This window comes from Eretmochelys imbricata, chromosome 2 (genome assembly GCF_965152235.1).
Source record: "Eretmochelys imbricata isolate rEreImb1 chromosome 2, rEreImb1.hap1, whole genome shotgun sequence".
Taxonomy (NCBI): Eukaryota; Metazoa; Chordata; order Testudines; family Cheloniidae; genus Eretmochelys; species Eretmochelys imbricata.
In genome coordinates, this window is record NC_135573.1 from 213064199 (window position 1) to 213077097 (window position 12899).

The window sequence follows — 12899 nt, forward strand, 5'->3', positions numbered from 1 at the left end:
TTCCAGTACAGACAATTTAACTGTGAAAGTTCCCTGACTTGCTTAACATGTTGGAAAAATATTTCTATTTTGCTTGGTGCAAGATCCCTTCTCTACTATATCAGCTAATACTAAAGAAGTATAGTACCAAAGTAATCCAACTCAAAATATTCAACTTAGAGATTTTCCATGTAAATTATCAAAGACTAAATATGAGCACTGAAGCTTTAGGAAATTAAAATCTTCTAGAAATGAATAAAAACTTGTCAGGGCTGGGGAAGGGAGTAGTGAGAGGAAAAAGAAAAAGACATACTTGCTGGAACCCCAGATAGTCCTGGATGGTCGAAGAGACATAAAAGACTAGCGCATCTGCTGTAACAACCAGCACGAAGCCATTTAATGCCTGGAAAGAAAAAACACCAAATCGGTTAGCTCGAAAGACAGAATTCCAGATTAAGTAGTGTTTCCATAAATTCCAGTGTTCCTATAAACCTACTGGCTGCTTTTTCATCTCCAGCTTTAGTTTGAACTGCAATGCATTAAAACAAAGTATCACTTTAAAAGAAATAAAAAATTTCCCTACTTACACTGTTAGACAATTAAGTCCTGATTTTACCAGTACCTTACAAAACTATGCAATTCTGTATAATTCTGAATCTGAAAGAAAAGATTTCATATAAAAAATCTTAAGTACACATTTCTGCATATTGACTTTTTATGCAATAGCTTTAGAGCCATCCTCCTCCAAGCACATAACACCACCACCTAGTTCCTATCTAGCACTTTTTATTATTGCGCAAAATAATAATGTAGAGATGTGTTTTTATAAACTGAGAGGACTTGGTGCTATAGTAATGAACTGTAGTTAAGGATGCAAATATTTATCAAATAACTTCAGAGTGGAAAACTAATAGGCCACTCTAATTTCAAAAGAAAAATGCCTGAAAGCCAGGAAATTAACTTAAGTTACATCTTAAAACCTCAGATATTCAAAAGTCCATAAATGCAGGATTAAGATAATCAGGTCACCTCTAACTCTGTCCATAGATCCCTCCTACCCTACACCACCAATCACAAGATAGTCATACCTCTTCAAATCATGTACTGACGATGAGTTATGCACCCCAAATAGGTATATGGTAAGTGTAAATTAATTTCTAAAAGGTTAGTTGAAATACTATACTTATATTGTCTATATATTTGAGTTTAATTAATTCCTGATGAAACACCACTGAGGGAAAACACTAAAGTAAGTCCTCTGAAGTTATTTACACCAAGGATGAATTTTGTTCTTGATGTGTTTTTTTTTTAAATAAAGTCCCAATAATAGAAGAAATAAGGCAATAATGCAGGGTTAGCTCAGACTGCATAACAAATTCTCAATTTTAAGTGCATAACAGATAAACAATTTAAAAATTACCTTTTACTTATTTATAGGCTTGTCCACACCACACTACAAGTACCACAATGAGTGAGGAATTAAAAATAAAGACATAAATACATAAAAACAAAACAAAAAGAACACATTATCTCAGCGTTTTAACCCCAAAAGGGATAAGCACAAAGCAGAAAGAAGTTCACTAGTAACTTCTCTAATGCTACTGATTTTTTGTTGAAGATGTTGAGTTACTATGGTAATGGGCAGTACTATAAAACCAATATAGATCTGGTTACAACACAATTCTCCCAACCAACGGGTGGTGCAGATGAAACTTTAGTAAGGCTTAGATAGCCCAAACCTTTTACACAATTAACAGATAAAATCCCATATGCAGTACAAAATGGAACCAAATTTATTTTACTTATAGTGCATAGAGGCCTCACATGGAGAAGCAAGTAAATCAACAAGCTCTATATGATTAAAAAAGCATTTTGCAGATCATTTAAAATATGCAGCTGAAAACCTCTGTACTAGCAGACGCTGCAAGCAAACAATGTTTTTAAAGAGAGTTTCCCCTTTATGAAGTAGACAAAGTGGCTCCTTATTTAAAGTCATGCAAAGGGTAATTTATCTGAGCTCACAATCAATACGGTTCACAGCAATTGTTGTGACAGCAAACAGAACATTTGTGACTTGGCAGCTCATCTAAAAGGTGCTGATTTACTTCCATGGATTCCAGTCAAGATTTTAACAAAAGGCTGGCTCAAGGGACTGAATTAAGTATGTTTTGCCATTTAATTACCATAGTTGCATTTAGAGTTAGACTTTGTCAATGTTTTCAAATAAGCATATTTCAAAACTTTGTTTAGTGTGAAAAATTATTATTTACAACTTCTGGATTACAAAGTAAATGAACGATAAAATACTGTCATGTTTACAAACTAAAGTAAGAGAACGAATCTCACTACAAAGAATTATCCACCACCCCTACCCATTTGTGGTCCTCGGCACAACTGTTATTTCATGAATTCACCCTCCTAGGGTGCATTTACTACTTCAATTTGATCTTCCCATTACCAGGGTTTAATAAGGTCAGGTTAAATAGTCCATTAAATTACCTTTTCGAAGACTCTCTGAACACCTTACATTTAAAAAAAAAATAAAAAATTCAGAAATGTCACGTTTAAAATCTTTTCAAAAATGAAGTGCCCTCCACCTATAAACAGGATATTGCAGTTCTAATCCTGGAAGAATAAGTGACAGTATGAGTTCAAAAGAATCCAGAGTTAAATTAATAGTACAGCCAATCCAAGAGGTCTTCAGATCTCATATAGCTGTCATTTAGTCAGCTATGAGATATATGTAAAGTGCCTTTGTTAAAAGATAATATAAATTAAAAGGGAATATAGTGCAAAAATGTCATGGCCTTTGTTTAGGTGCTCTTTTGATTTGATTTATACAGTACTAATACACCTAAAATTAAAAAATGCTGTAAACTGTACAGTGATTAAATTCTGGCCCAGCAGCTAAAATTAGTAATTTTAGTAAAATTAGTAATTCTGGCCCAGCAGCTAAAAGGTAATTCTGTACCTTTTCATCCAGAAGTCAAAGTAAGATTCTTTGCTCACTGTAATATGAAGAGGTCATCTCTCCAGTCTGGAGCAACATATTTTATAGTAAAAGGAAAAGGAGTACTTGTGGCACCTTAGGGACTAAAAAAATGTATTTGATCCTAAGCTTTCATGAGCTACAGCTCATACTCCTTTTCTTTTTGCGGATACAGACTAACACGGCTGCTACTCTGAAACCTGTCAGATTTTATAGTGGTTCTGATGCTTAGTTCAGAGAAATGGCTGTTCATGCCAAAAATGGGTTATGTTAGGTAAGTGGCAACTTCAGTTTCTATAAAATACAAAATAAGTCACTTTCCCAAAGCTTTTATTAGAAAAATAATACTTAATATTCTGTAAACATACAGGTGCCCTACATAAATTTGAACTCTTCTATTTCTTGTTTAGTTACAACAGTTTAATCACGTCATTTATCTGTTTTTAAAAACTGGATAAAATAAAAAGAATTTCACTTTAAACCTAACAACTGGATGTCTCTAGTATAAGTAAGTCCTTTATGTATGGGTGTGTTTTGCTCCTTAAAAGGTAAACTGGTGGCCTTAATACTTCCACATTTGTTCACTATATCTGCTTAGAGTTAAAACAATAATATACTGAAGTACCTTCAATTTTGATTAGCTTTTCTAGTCATTGAGGACATTACTTTTCATCAATATTAATTTATAGTCATTGTTTAAGGATTCTCTCTTTCACTTTCATGTTTTTTTAGGGATTGTTTTCAAGACGACAATATCTAAGACAGTATAGACAGAAACAGCGGTAAAGAAAGGGAAAATGTTGGGGGTCATCTTTCTTGATGTTCCTATTGAAAAAGTTGGTGAAGAGGAAACACCAATTTTTTTAAAAAGACTCCGGAGGCAATCCTTTCAACTTCTGTACCAGGCAAATTGGTTGAAACTACATCAAAGAACAGAATTATCGGAAACAAAGATTAACACGGTATGCTGGCAGAAGAGCCAACATGGCTTTTTTAAAGGGAAATCATGCCTCACCAATCTATTAAAATTCTTTGAGTGTCAACAAACATGTAAACAAGGGTGATCAGTGAACAGTGTACTCGGACTATTAGAAAGCCATTGTCAAGGTCCCTCACCAAAGGCTCTTTAAAAAGTAGGCAGTCATGGAATAAGATGGAAGGTCTTCTCATGAATCAGTAACTAGTTAAAAGATAAGCAACAACGGGTACGAATAAATGATCAATTTTCCACAATGGAGAGAGATACAAAGGGATCCCAGAAAACGGGGTGACTAGGCCAAAAAATGGCAGATGAAATGTAATGGTGATAAGTGCAAAGTAATGCACATTAGAAAATATAGCTCTAATTATACATACAAAATGATGGGGTCTTAATTAGCTGTAACCATTCAAGAAAGATCTTGGAGTAATTTTGGATAGTTCTTGGAAAAATCTGCTCAATGTGCAGCAGCAGCAGACCAAAAAAAAAATAAAAAATAAAAAACAAAAAAAAATTTAACAGTATTTTGGGATCCATTAGGAAAATTATATAAAGTCACTATATAAATCCATGGTGTGCCCACATCTTGAATACTGCATACAGTTTTGTTCACTCAATCTCAAAAAAGATACATTAGAATTGGAAAAGGTACAGAAAAGGGCAACAAAAATGATTAGCAGTACAGATCAGCTTCCATATTAAGATAGATTAAAAATACTGACCAGCTTAGAAAAGACACAACTAAGGATGGATATATATGTCTACAAAATGATGAATGTTGTGGAGAAAGTGAGTAAGGAAGTACTCTTTACCCGTTAACATAATCACTCAATAAAATTAATTGGTGACAGGTTTAAAACAAAATATAAGGAAGTACTTCTTCAAACAATGCACAGTCAGCCGGTGGAACTCCCCGCCAGTGTATGTTGTGAAGGCCAAAGTATGGGTTCAAAAAAGAATAGATAAATTCATGGAGATTGAAGGGTCATTGATGGCTATAAGCAAAGAAGGTGAGGGACACAATCCCATGCTGCGTGTGTCCCTAAACCTTTGGCTGCCAGAAGCTGGGACTGGATGATCAGGGATGAATCAATAGATAATTGCCCTGTCTGGTTCATTCTCGCTGATGCACCCTGCATTGGCCACTGCTGGAAGACAGAATACTGGGCTATATGGACCAAGGGTCTGACCCAGTATGAACATCTTATGTTCTTATAAATAAAATAAAAATATCAAAATTCAAAGTAGTATATAAAAAACCCAGTCTCGTTCACAACACTTCCCCCTGCCTCCACCTACTCCCTGATACTAAAAAAGTGAATCACAAATTTTAGGTTTTACAATGTGAGCTGAACTTGTATTGCCAAATTTAGGCTTTTTCAAACCACCAGAGAAGACAGGATCTTTCACTCTATACCACCACCTATAAACATTTAAGTCACAGGAAGTACTGCCTAGAGCAGCTCAGCAGATGGCATATTTCATTACACAACTCGAGTGTAAGTTTTAGACAGCTAGGTCCAAGATCACAAATTATTATAGGTTTTAACCAATACTGTGAACTACACCTGGAACCACATAGGAAGTCAGGACTGGGTCCAGAAGACTGGTGCTCTGTGGTAACAGGCTGAACCAAATGAGACAAGATGTTGCTTTTTATGCTAACAAGCTTTTCAGTCATTGAAAGAGTACGACCAAGTGACATGTATCACCAGGGTCGGATTGATACTTTGTGGTCCCCACACCGTCCCTGGTGGCTGGGCAACTGTGGGGCCCCAGCTCCAAGCTCCCTCCGTCTACAGGGGCCTGGAACCAGCCGGGAGCTGCGGGGGTGCCCCTGCCAACCAGGGGCAGAGGGAGCTGTGGGGTACCCCCACCGTCCACAGCAGCTCAGAGTTCCTAAATGCTGCGGGGGTACTACTTGTAACTTTTAGGCACCCCGCCGCACCCCCCTCCCCCAATGCCTAGTGTCCCCTGCACACCCCCTACTGTCCAATACCCCAACACACATAGACCTCTCCCACCCTACGCTCTCCAGAGCCCCCTCCACAAATCCACTCTCCCATGCCCTGCCCCACAGCCGCACTCGCCCGTCCTGCTGGGAAGTATCTGTGTCCGCCGGGCTGAGCGAGGAGTGCTCCAGCAGGGCTGTGTGGAGCTGTCTCCCTCTTACCTGGCCCTGCCCCGACGGGACCCGGGAGCAACAAAATTTGAATTTTTAGGCACCCCCTCGGCAGGCCTACAGTTCCTAATGGGAAATCGGCCCTGTGTATCGCAGTAATTTGGCTTTGAAGATGCACCCATGGATCATCTACATCAGACAAACAATCCAAGCCCCACAGCCAAATACATATGGATAAGAATTGTTCTAAACTGTACAGTTAAAAAAAGCAAAACACTGTTCCTAGACTCTTTGAATATAGTTGTTGTTCCAAAACTGATGAAATTGTAGCGCTAAAAGTTTCATAGGTATCTCCAAAGAAAGACATTCTCACAGCCCTTTCCCCATTCCTTCTAGTATTAATCCAGTTGTTCAAAGAATTTGGGAAGAAGCCCCAGGGAAACAGACAGTTCTTTCTATCAGAACTATGTTTGATGTTTTGGTTCTTTTTTTACCAGAGAATTGTAGCAGTTCTTTTTCTAACCTTTAGTCAGCACTATTCTCTTTAATTGTTTTGCATTCCCTTCAAGGGATAATTTTGCATTTCTGCTTAACAAAAGAAAATGCTTTTTCTGGTCAGATCTGTTCTTTATACAGCTATGCTGCTTTCTGTTTGTAGTCCCATAATCTTCTATATATAAGGACGTTTGTCCCATTATTTTACTGGGAACAGACATTTTCATTTACCAGTTCCATGATGGCTTCTTCTGCAATCCTCTGGTAACATCAGTCATGTGAATTTTCAGTAAGTGTCAATGGTTCACAACTTTTGTTATCTAATTCCGTAATACCCAATTATGTGTGTCATATGGGCCTGCTGATTTCTACATTAGTAAAAAACTTGGAAAACTAATACTTCCCAATTGGCCAATTTCTGCCTTTAGAATTAAACAAGGAAAGATTTTGCATTACAGCATCTATAATGTATTTGTCCCTTCCCCTCATTTCTTATGTTTGTTCCTACTTTCTCACTCACATTTTTAGTCTGGGAACAAGTTCCCCTTGCACTGGAACTGAGAAGACAGCTGAAGGCTGTCTTCTGAGGGCTACTTTGCAAATTGTGGTGTAGGGGGGATTCTGCGAGTGGGACTTCAACTTGGTGGAGTCTGCTGGGGGTGGGGGAGGTGGAGCCAGAGCCACAATGCATAACGTTGCATAGACCCTGGGCAGCTCAGCTGCCCATAGACAGCCAGGGACAGACTACCGTAGTTTAGTTACACAGGCAGTCACTTCAGCCCCTAGATCAGCCCAGAATTTAGGAGGTTGCTTTTAGCTGTCAGCTGAAGCCTGAGCTCTGGGACCCCATGAGCCTGCGTTAGCTGATCCGGGCCAGCCAGCGGTGTTTTATTGTACTGCTGACATCCCCACAGAAGCACAGCATGGAATCTCACCCACAGCATCTTTTCTGGATTTTCCATTAACTCTTTTTTGCTTCTAGAACTTAGTCTCATTGCACCAAATTACTTATAGTTCCTCATTCCTCTAAAATTTGGAGAGCACTCTCCTATGGAGGTTATGGAATCTTCACTATTGGAGATTTTTAAGAGCAGATTAGACTAACACCTTTCAGAAATGGTCTAGATAATACTTAGTCCTGCCATGAGTACAGAGGACTATACCAGATGACCTCTCGAGGTTCATTCCAGTCCTATGATTCTATGATTATTCCTTATGTGTGCCACTTAAAGGTACAATTAAAGCCCTGCTTTATATTGTATTCAATAACTAGCAATGGTATCTTATGCTATTATTCACATATTCTCCACCATGCATCTTTAAATAGGTCCACATCAGCCTCCTTGATCAGTTAGAACTATTTTTTTCTTTTGTTTTTAACACTGACCAGTTTAGCTTTATTAGTTACCCAACAAAAATCTGAGCAGAGTTTTGGATCAGTGTGGTATTCTGTGGTTTTGAATACCTTAAGAGTTGATATAGAAAATTTCCATTCTTGAGTTTCTGCAGTCCAGATGGTTTTTAATAGACACCTACTGTATTTTCTCCCTGTTCATTCTATTATAAGCCAAGTAATTTAGCAACAATTGAATTTACAATAGAAATACAAATCAAAACTAATTACAACGGCACTTAGAACACTATAGTTGTTCATAAAACATGGCATGCAAAATAGTTTGAACCCAAAATAAACTCAAACATCTTGAGTATGAAGGTATCAAAAATATAAAAAGTGTTCTACAATGTGCTTTTAAAAAAGTAATGAAATGTTTAAATAAATTCTCAAGTTAACAGCCTCCAAGCTGGGTTACAGATGGCTAGCATTTTAACCCTCCGTCAATACAAGGCATGGTTTTGTGTATTTGTTGGGCTTTTTCTTATTTTAAATAATCTGTTAGAGATTAAGGGGTAAGAAAGAACTGGAAGACTATTGGCTGACAGCAGGAAAATAGCCATTGCTATGCTGGATCAGACTAGTGGTTCATCCAGTCCAGTAACCTGTCTCTTAAATTAGCTAGTACCAGATAACTCAGAGGAAGGTTCAAGAAATCCCATGACGACAATTACATAGTAATTTGACTATAAGAAGTTTCGTCCTAAACCCCATCAGTTAACTTTTGTAAACGTAACAAAAGGCCTTTCTTCAGCAATTATTATATCCGCTGTAAAACATACCTGTAATAAAAGTTCTCCTTCTAGTAGATGTATGCCTTCTCCAGGCTTAGTTGTTCTGCAGCTGTCCTGAATGCCATTTATCTCAGGTCTGGTACAGTTGGAAGATTTTAACGCAACTATGGAAACAAAACAAAAAATAAAAATCAGTTTTTCTTTGAATGTCTTAGTAAGCCATGAAAGTGTTAAACTGTAGTTAAAAACAAAACAAAAACCACACACACAATGAAAGGTTCTTATGTTTTAATACCTTTGTCCGTTTCTATCCTCTCAAAGGCACAAAGTAATAATATGAAAAACAACGTAGATTTTTCAGGTTTTGTAAAGGCTATTTACAGAGTAGAAACATACACTGCACATCAACGGGACTTTTTTAATAAATCAAAATCTAGTTGTCACAATGGCAGTTTCCTGTTTTGTTATTTAAGACATTTATTTTTCACCACCTTTGCAATATGCATCTTTGCAATATGTGGCAGTTTTCATTTAACATACATTTAAGCATGTGTTTATATGTAAGCACATGCTTAAGTGTTTTCCTGAACTAGGACCCCAGTCCTGGTGGACATCAGGGCATAAATGAGAGCCAGCTGCCTGAGTCTCTATCTGGATAAGACAAAAGAGAGATTGGTAGGCTGGGAATAACAGATGGATGATTACATGGAAATTATATCTGCTGCTATTATTGAGGTTATACATCTGCAACTTATTCCCTGAGTTCATAATATCAGGTGTCATTCACCCTGTGGAGAGAGTGGAATTCCATGTTTAATTAAGATCTGTGGGCCAGGGTATAAATTTCTAGCTTTCACATATGTGAGGATAACCTTCCAAATGCACTGTTGTCTTCCCAAGTCTACAGAAGAGGGTTCCGAGAAATGATTCAAGCATTGGAAAAATTGCTTTATAGTGAGACTCAAGGAGTTCACTATATTAATTTTATCAAAAGTCTATTAAGGGGTGACTTGGTCATGGCCTGACCTACATGGGGAATAGAAACGAGGAGTCTTCAGCGTAGCATACAGAGGTATAACAAGATCTAGATTCATCGATTCCAAGGCCGAAGGGATCACAGTGATCATCAAATCTGACCACCTTCATTTACTAGCTGGAAGTTACAGCTAGACAAATTCAGACTTGAAATAAGGTGCAAATTTGTAACTGATTGTTCCAGTGGTTGGTTTCTATCTATTAAGGGTAATGGTGGATTCTCCATCACTGGAAATTTTTAAATCAAGGTTGGATGTTTTGCTATAAGACATAGTCTAATTCAAACAGGAAAGGCCTATGGCCTGTATTACGTAGGAGGTCAGAGTAGGTGACCACAATCATTCCTATAATCTCCAAATCATTAAATGACAGACTGTAGTTTGCGTTTCATCTTATTGTAATTTGACTATCCAACTCCAATCTTCCAGCAAAAAAGAAATCAAACCTGATCATTCTTACATGGATTTAAAAGAAAAAAATAGAAAAAATAAATTATGCACTAATGTTTACATATTAAAAAAAGGAACAAACAAGAGCACAATTAATGTGCTTCTCTGCAATTTACTTTTAATGAAAACCTTCAACAACTTTACAAATAGCACAAAAATAAATCATCCAAATTTTCTTTTTAACAATTGGGCTTCAGGCTAAGCACTTTTCTACTTTCATATGAAGCTGAACTGTAAACATAAGCTATGCAAGCGGGTAAATACAATTTATAATATCTGCATACAGGATTCTTTTTATGTAAGAAAATAGGTCCTATTTATAATCTCAAACTTCACTGGTTGTCACGTAATCCTGGATTTATCATCCAATAATAAATCACCCTACCATTGCCAGGAATTTTCCAATGCCGGTAAACACTAAACCCTAGATGTAGCAGAATGAGGTAGTGACCTTTTCTGGCTTTTCTAAAACACAGCAGCTTCATGATTTTGTGTGCATTTGTCTTGAGTGTGAAATGCGATCTGCTCACACTCATACCAGCAAATGTAAAAGATATTAACTTGATTCAGTTTGTACTATGTCTACAGAAGACAGCAAGTTAAATACAGACACTTTATAGGAGAAGTAATTAAAATGCCCATGTTTAGCAACCATAACCTCTTATCTTTAATTCTAAGTATATGGAGGAAATTGAGTTTAAGTTAGATAAAACTGTGTTGTAGGTAGATGCTGACTTAAATGGTAAATGGCAAATTAGTTTTAAAATCAGATGTTTGCATAGCTAGAAGTACCCATGAAAAAATGAACTGGCTCTTTATTTTCACAATGGAATTTCCACTTTGAGAAGCCTTGCTTCCTGGTATATTCTTGTACTGCTTGAGATAAAAGAATCTTACAGAATCAGAAGTCAGACACCACAGAGAAAAACATTGCATAAATTGTAGCCTCACCTATCATAACTGTAACCCACTGGTTATGATTCAGAAGAGAGAGACATGTATGGTGGCTATCACAATTAAAGAGCAGTTGCATTTTTGACCCCTCTCTGATTTCTGAGTACCTGTCCTCAAGCGTTAGGCCCTGTGAGCTGACTTAACTCAGCATGGAATCCCATAAGTCTCAGACTTATAGATTGGGTCCCCAGACTACAGAGCTCTGTGTTCCAATCCTGATAACTCACCAGGCTCAAATGGATTCAATACCTGCAAGTCTTCCCTTTGGGAGGTGTGGCCAATGGTTAATACAGTGACCTGAAAACTTCCATAAAGCAAGTTATTATTTAATCTTAACAGTAGGAACACAAAGCATAAGAGAAAAAGTATTTAAAAACAATGAAAGCCCTCACATACCTATCTTCCCAGTGGCTTGCCATCCCTTGAAGGCCCTAGGGCATCCATTTCCTTCAGATCCCTGGCCTCTAGAGCAACCCCAATCACCATTCTCCTTCTCCCTCAAGAATGTCTCATGTCCCCACCAGCAGCCCTTTATCTTGCTTCTTGGGCTTTTGATACTCCTATGATTATAAACTGTGATTCTCCCCCTTAACAAATTGGCCCAGTGAGCTCAACAGGAGGTTAGAAGTCAGATATCAAAGCAAATGAGTATAATATTGTCCTTCAAGTGCATAAATAAATGGGTGGCACTCTGAAGATATTTACCTTGTTCGTGCTGACTCCTTGTAGTCCGACCATAAACCCCTTACCACTGTCAGACAAGCAGAGCCCTATTCCTAAGTGATTACAAAGCAACTCTACATCCGTCACAGAAGCTTCGAAAACTGACCAGATTTAAAGGCAGTCCAAACTTATGTGATAGTGAAAAGACCTCCCCCTGTACTGTGTGGAGTCAGGTCCCTCGCACCATTTTGGAAGAGAGTCTACCAATGCCGAGATGTGCTGTAACGTGTTGTACTATGGCAAAATTCAATGATGGATGTACCACCTTAACCTCTGCCTGCTCTGTACTTTTAATCAGAAGTAACAGTATGAAGACATACTCCTCCTTGGAAGAATGACCACAAGGGCTTTTTGGTTAGTAAAACAGGGTATTGCTTATTTTGCCCACACTTATGCGGAGAAGATCCAGAAAACCAGAGAAGCAGCATGGTTTGATGGACTGGATGAAAATGAATCTTAAATTACAAGCTCAGCTCAGCCCCTGACTCAGCATCTGGGTATGTTTCTGAATCTGTCTCCATTTCCCCATCTGAAAAAACCTACCTACATACCTGACAGGGGATTTGTGAGAAACTTTAGCACCAAATCACTAATCTCAGCCTCTTGGACAGATCTCATCACCTTTGCAGTAGCTCAGACAAGCCATTTTTTGTTTCAGGCAGTCCTAAATTTGAGTCTAAATACTTAATTTGAAGAAAGATATGTTCTTGCAAGGCACCAGAAATAACCTCTAGGAATAACAGAATTGTGAGTGTTGAGTGGCTGAAGAAAACAGAGGCCTTCAGTCTATGGAAGTCAGTCAGGATTAAACAGATCTCTGATCTTAAACTCTTCCAAAGCCAGAAAAGCTTTGTGAATGCAGATTGATCCTGCAAGCATTGGCTGAAAAGCTGAATGACAATCATACAAAACCCCTTCTGTGAGTTGAGCTTTTTCTTATTATTGCAGATGAAGATGCAACTAGAGGCAGCCTGATTACTCGCACTGAGGTGGGAAGAAAAGTCTTAAGTTGCTAACTCCTAATTGAGCATTTTTAGAAGTCATTGC

At 37.8% G+C, this 12899-nt stretch overlaps 1 protein-coding gene across 3 annotated transcripts in view; it reads right to left on the reverse strand.

The window, feature by feature from the left end:
- Window positions 1-12899, reverse strand: part of AHR (aryl hydrocarbon receptor) — a 119610-nt gene that overhangs the window by 50164 nt on the left and 56547 nt on the right. For all 3 annotated transcript variants that reach the window (XM_077811404.1, XM_077811403.1, XM_077811402.1), the window contains exons 3-4: window positions 8740-8855; window positions 293-382 (exon numbers count right to left, since the gene is read on the reverse strand). In XM_077811404.1, the coding sequence (XP_077667530.1) occupies window positions 293-382; window positions 8740-8855 (206 nt within the window). The remainder of the gene's footprint in view (window positions 1-292; window positions 383-8739; window positions 8856-12899) is intronic.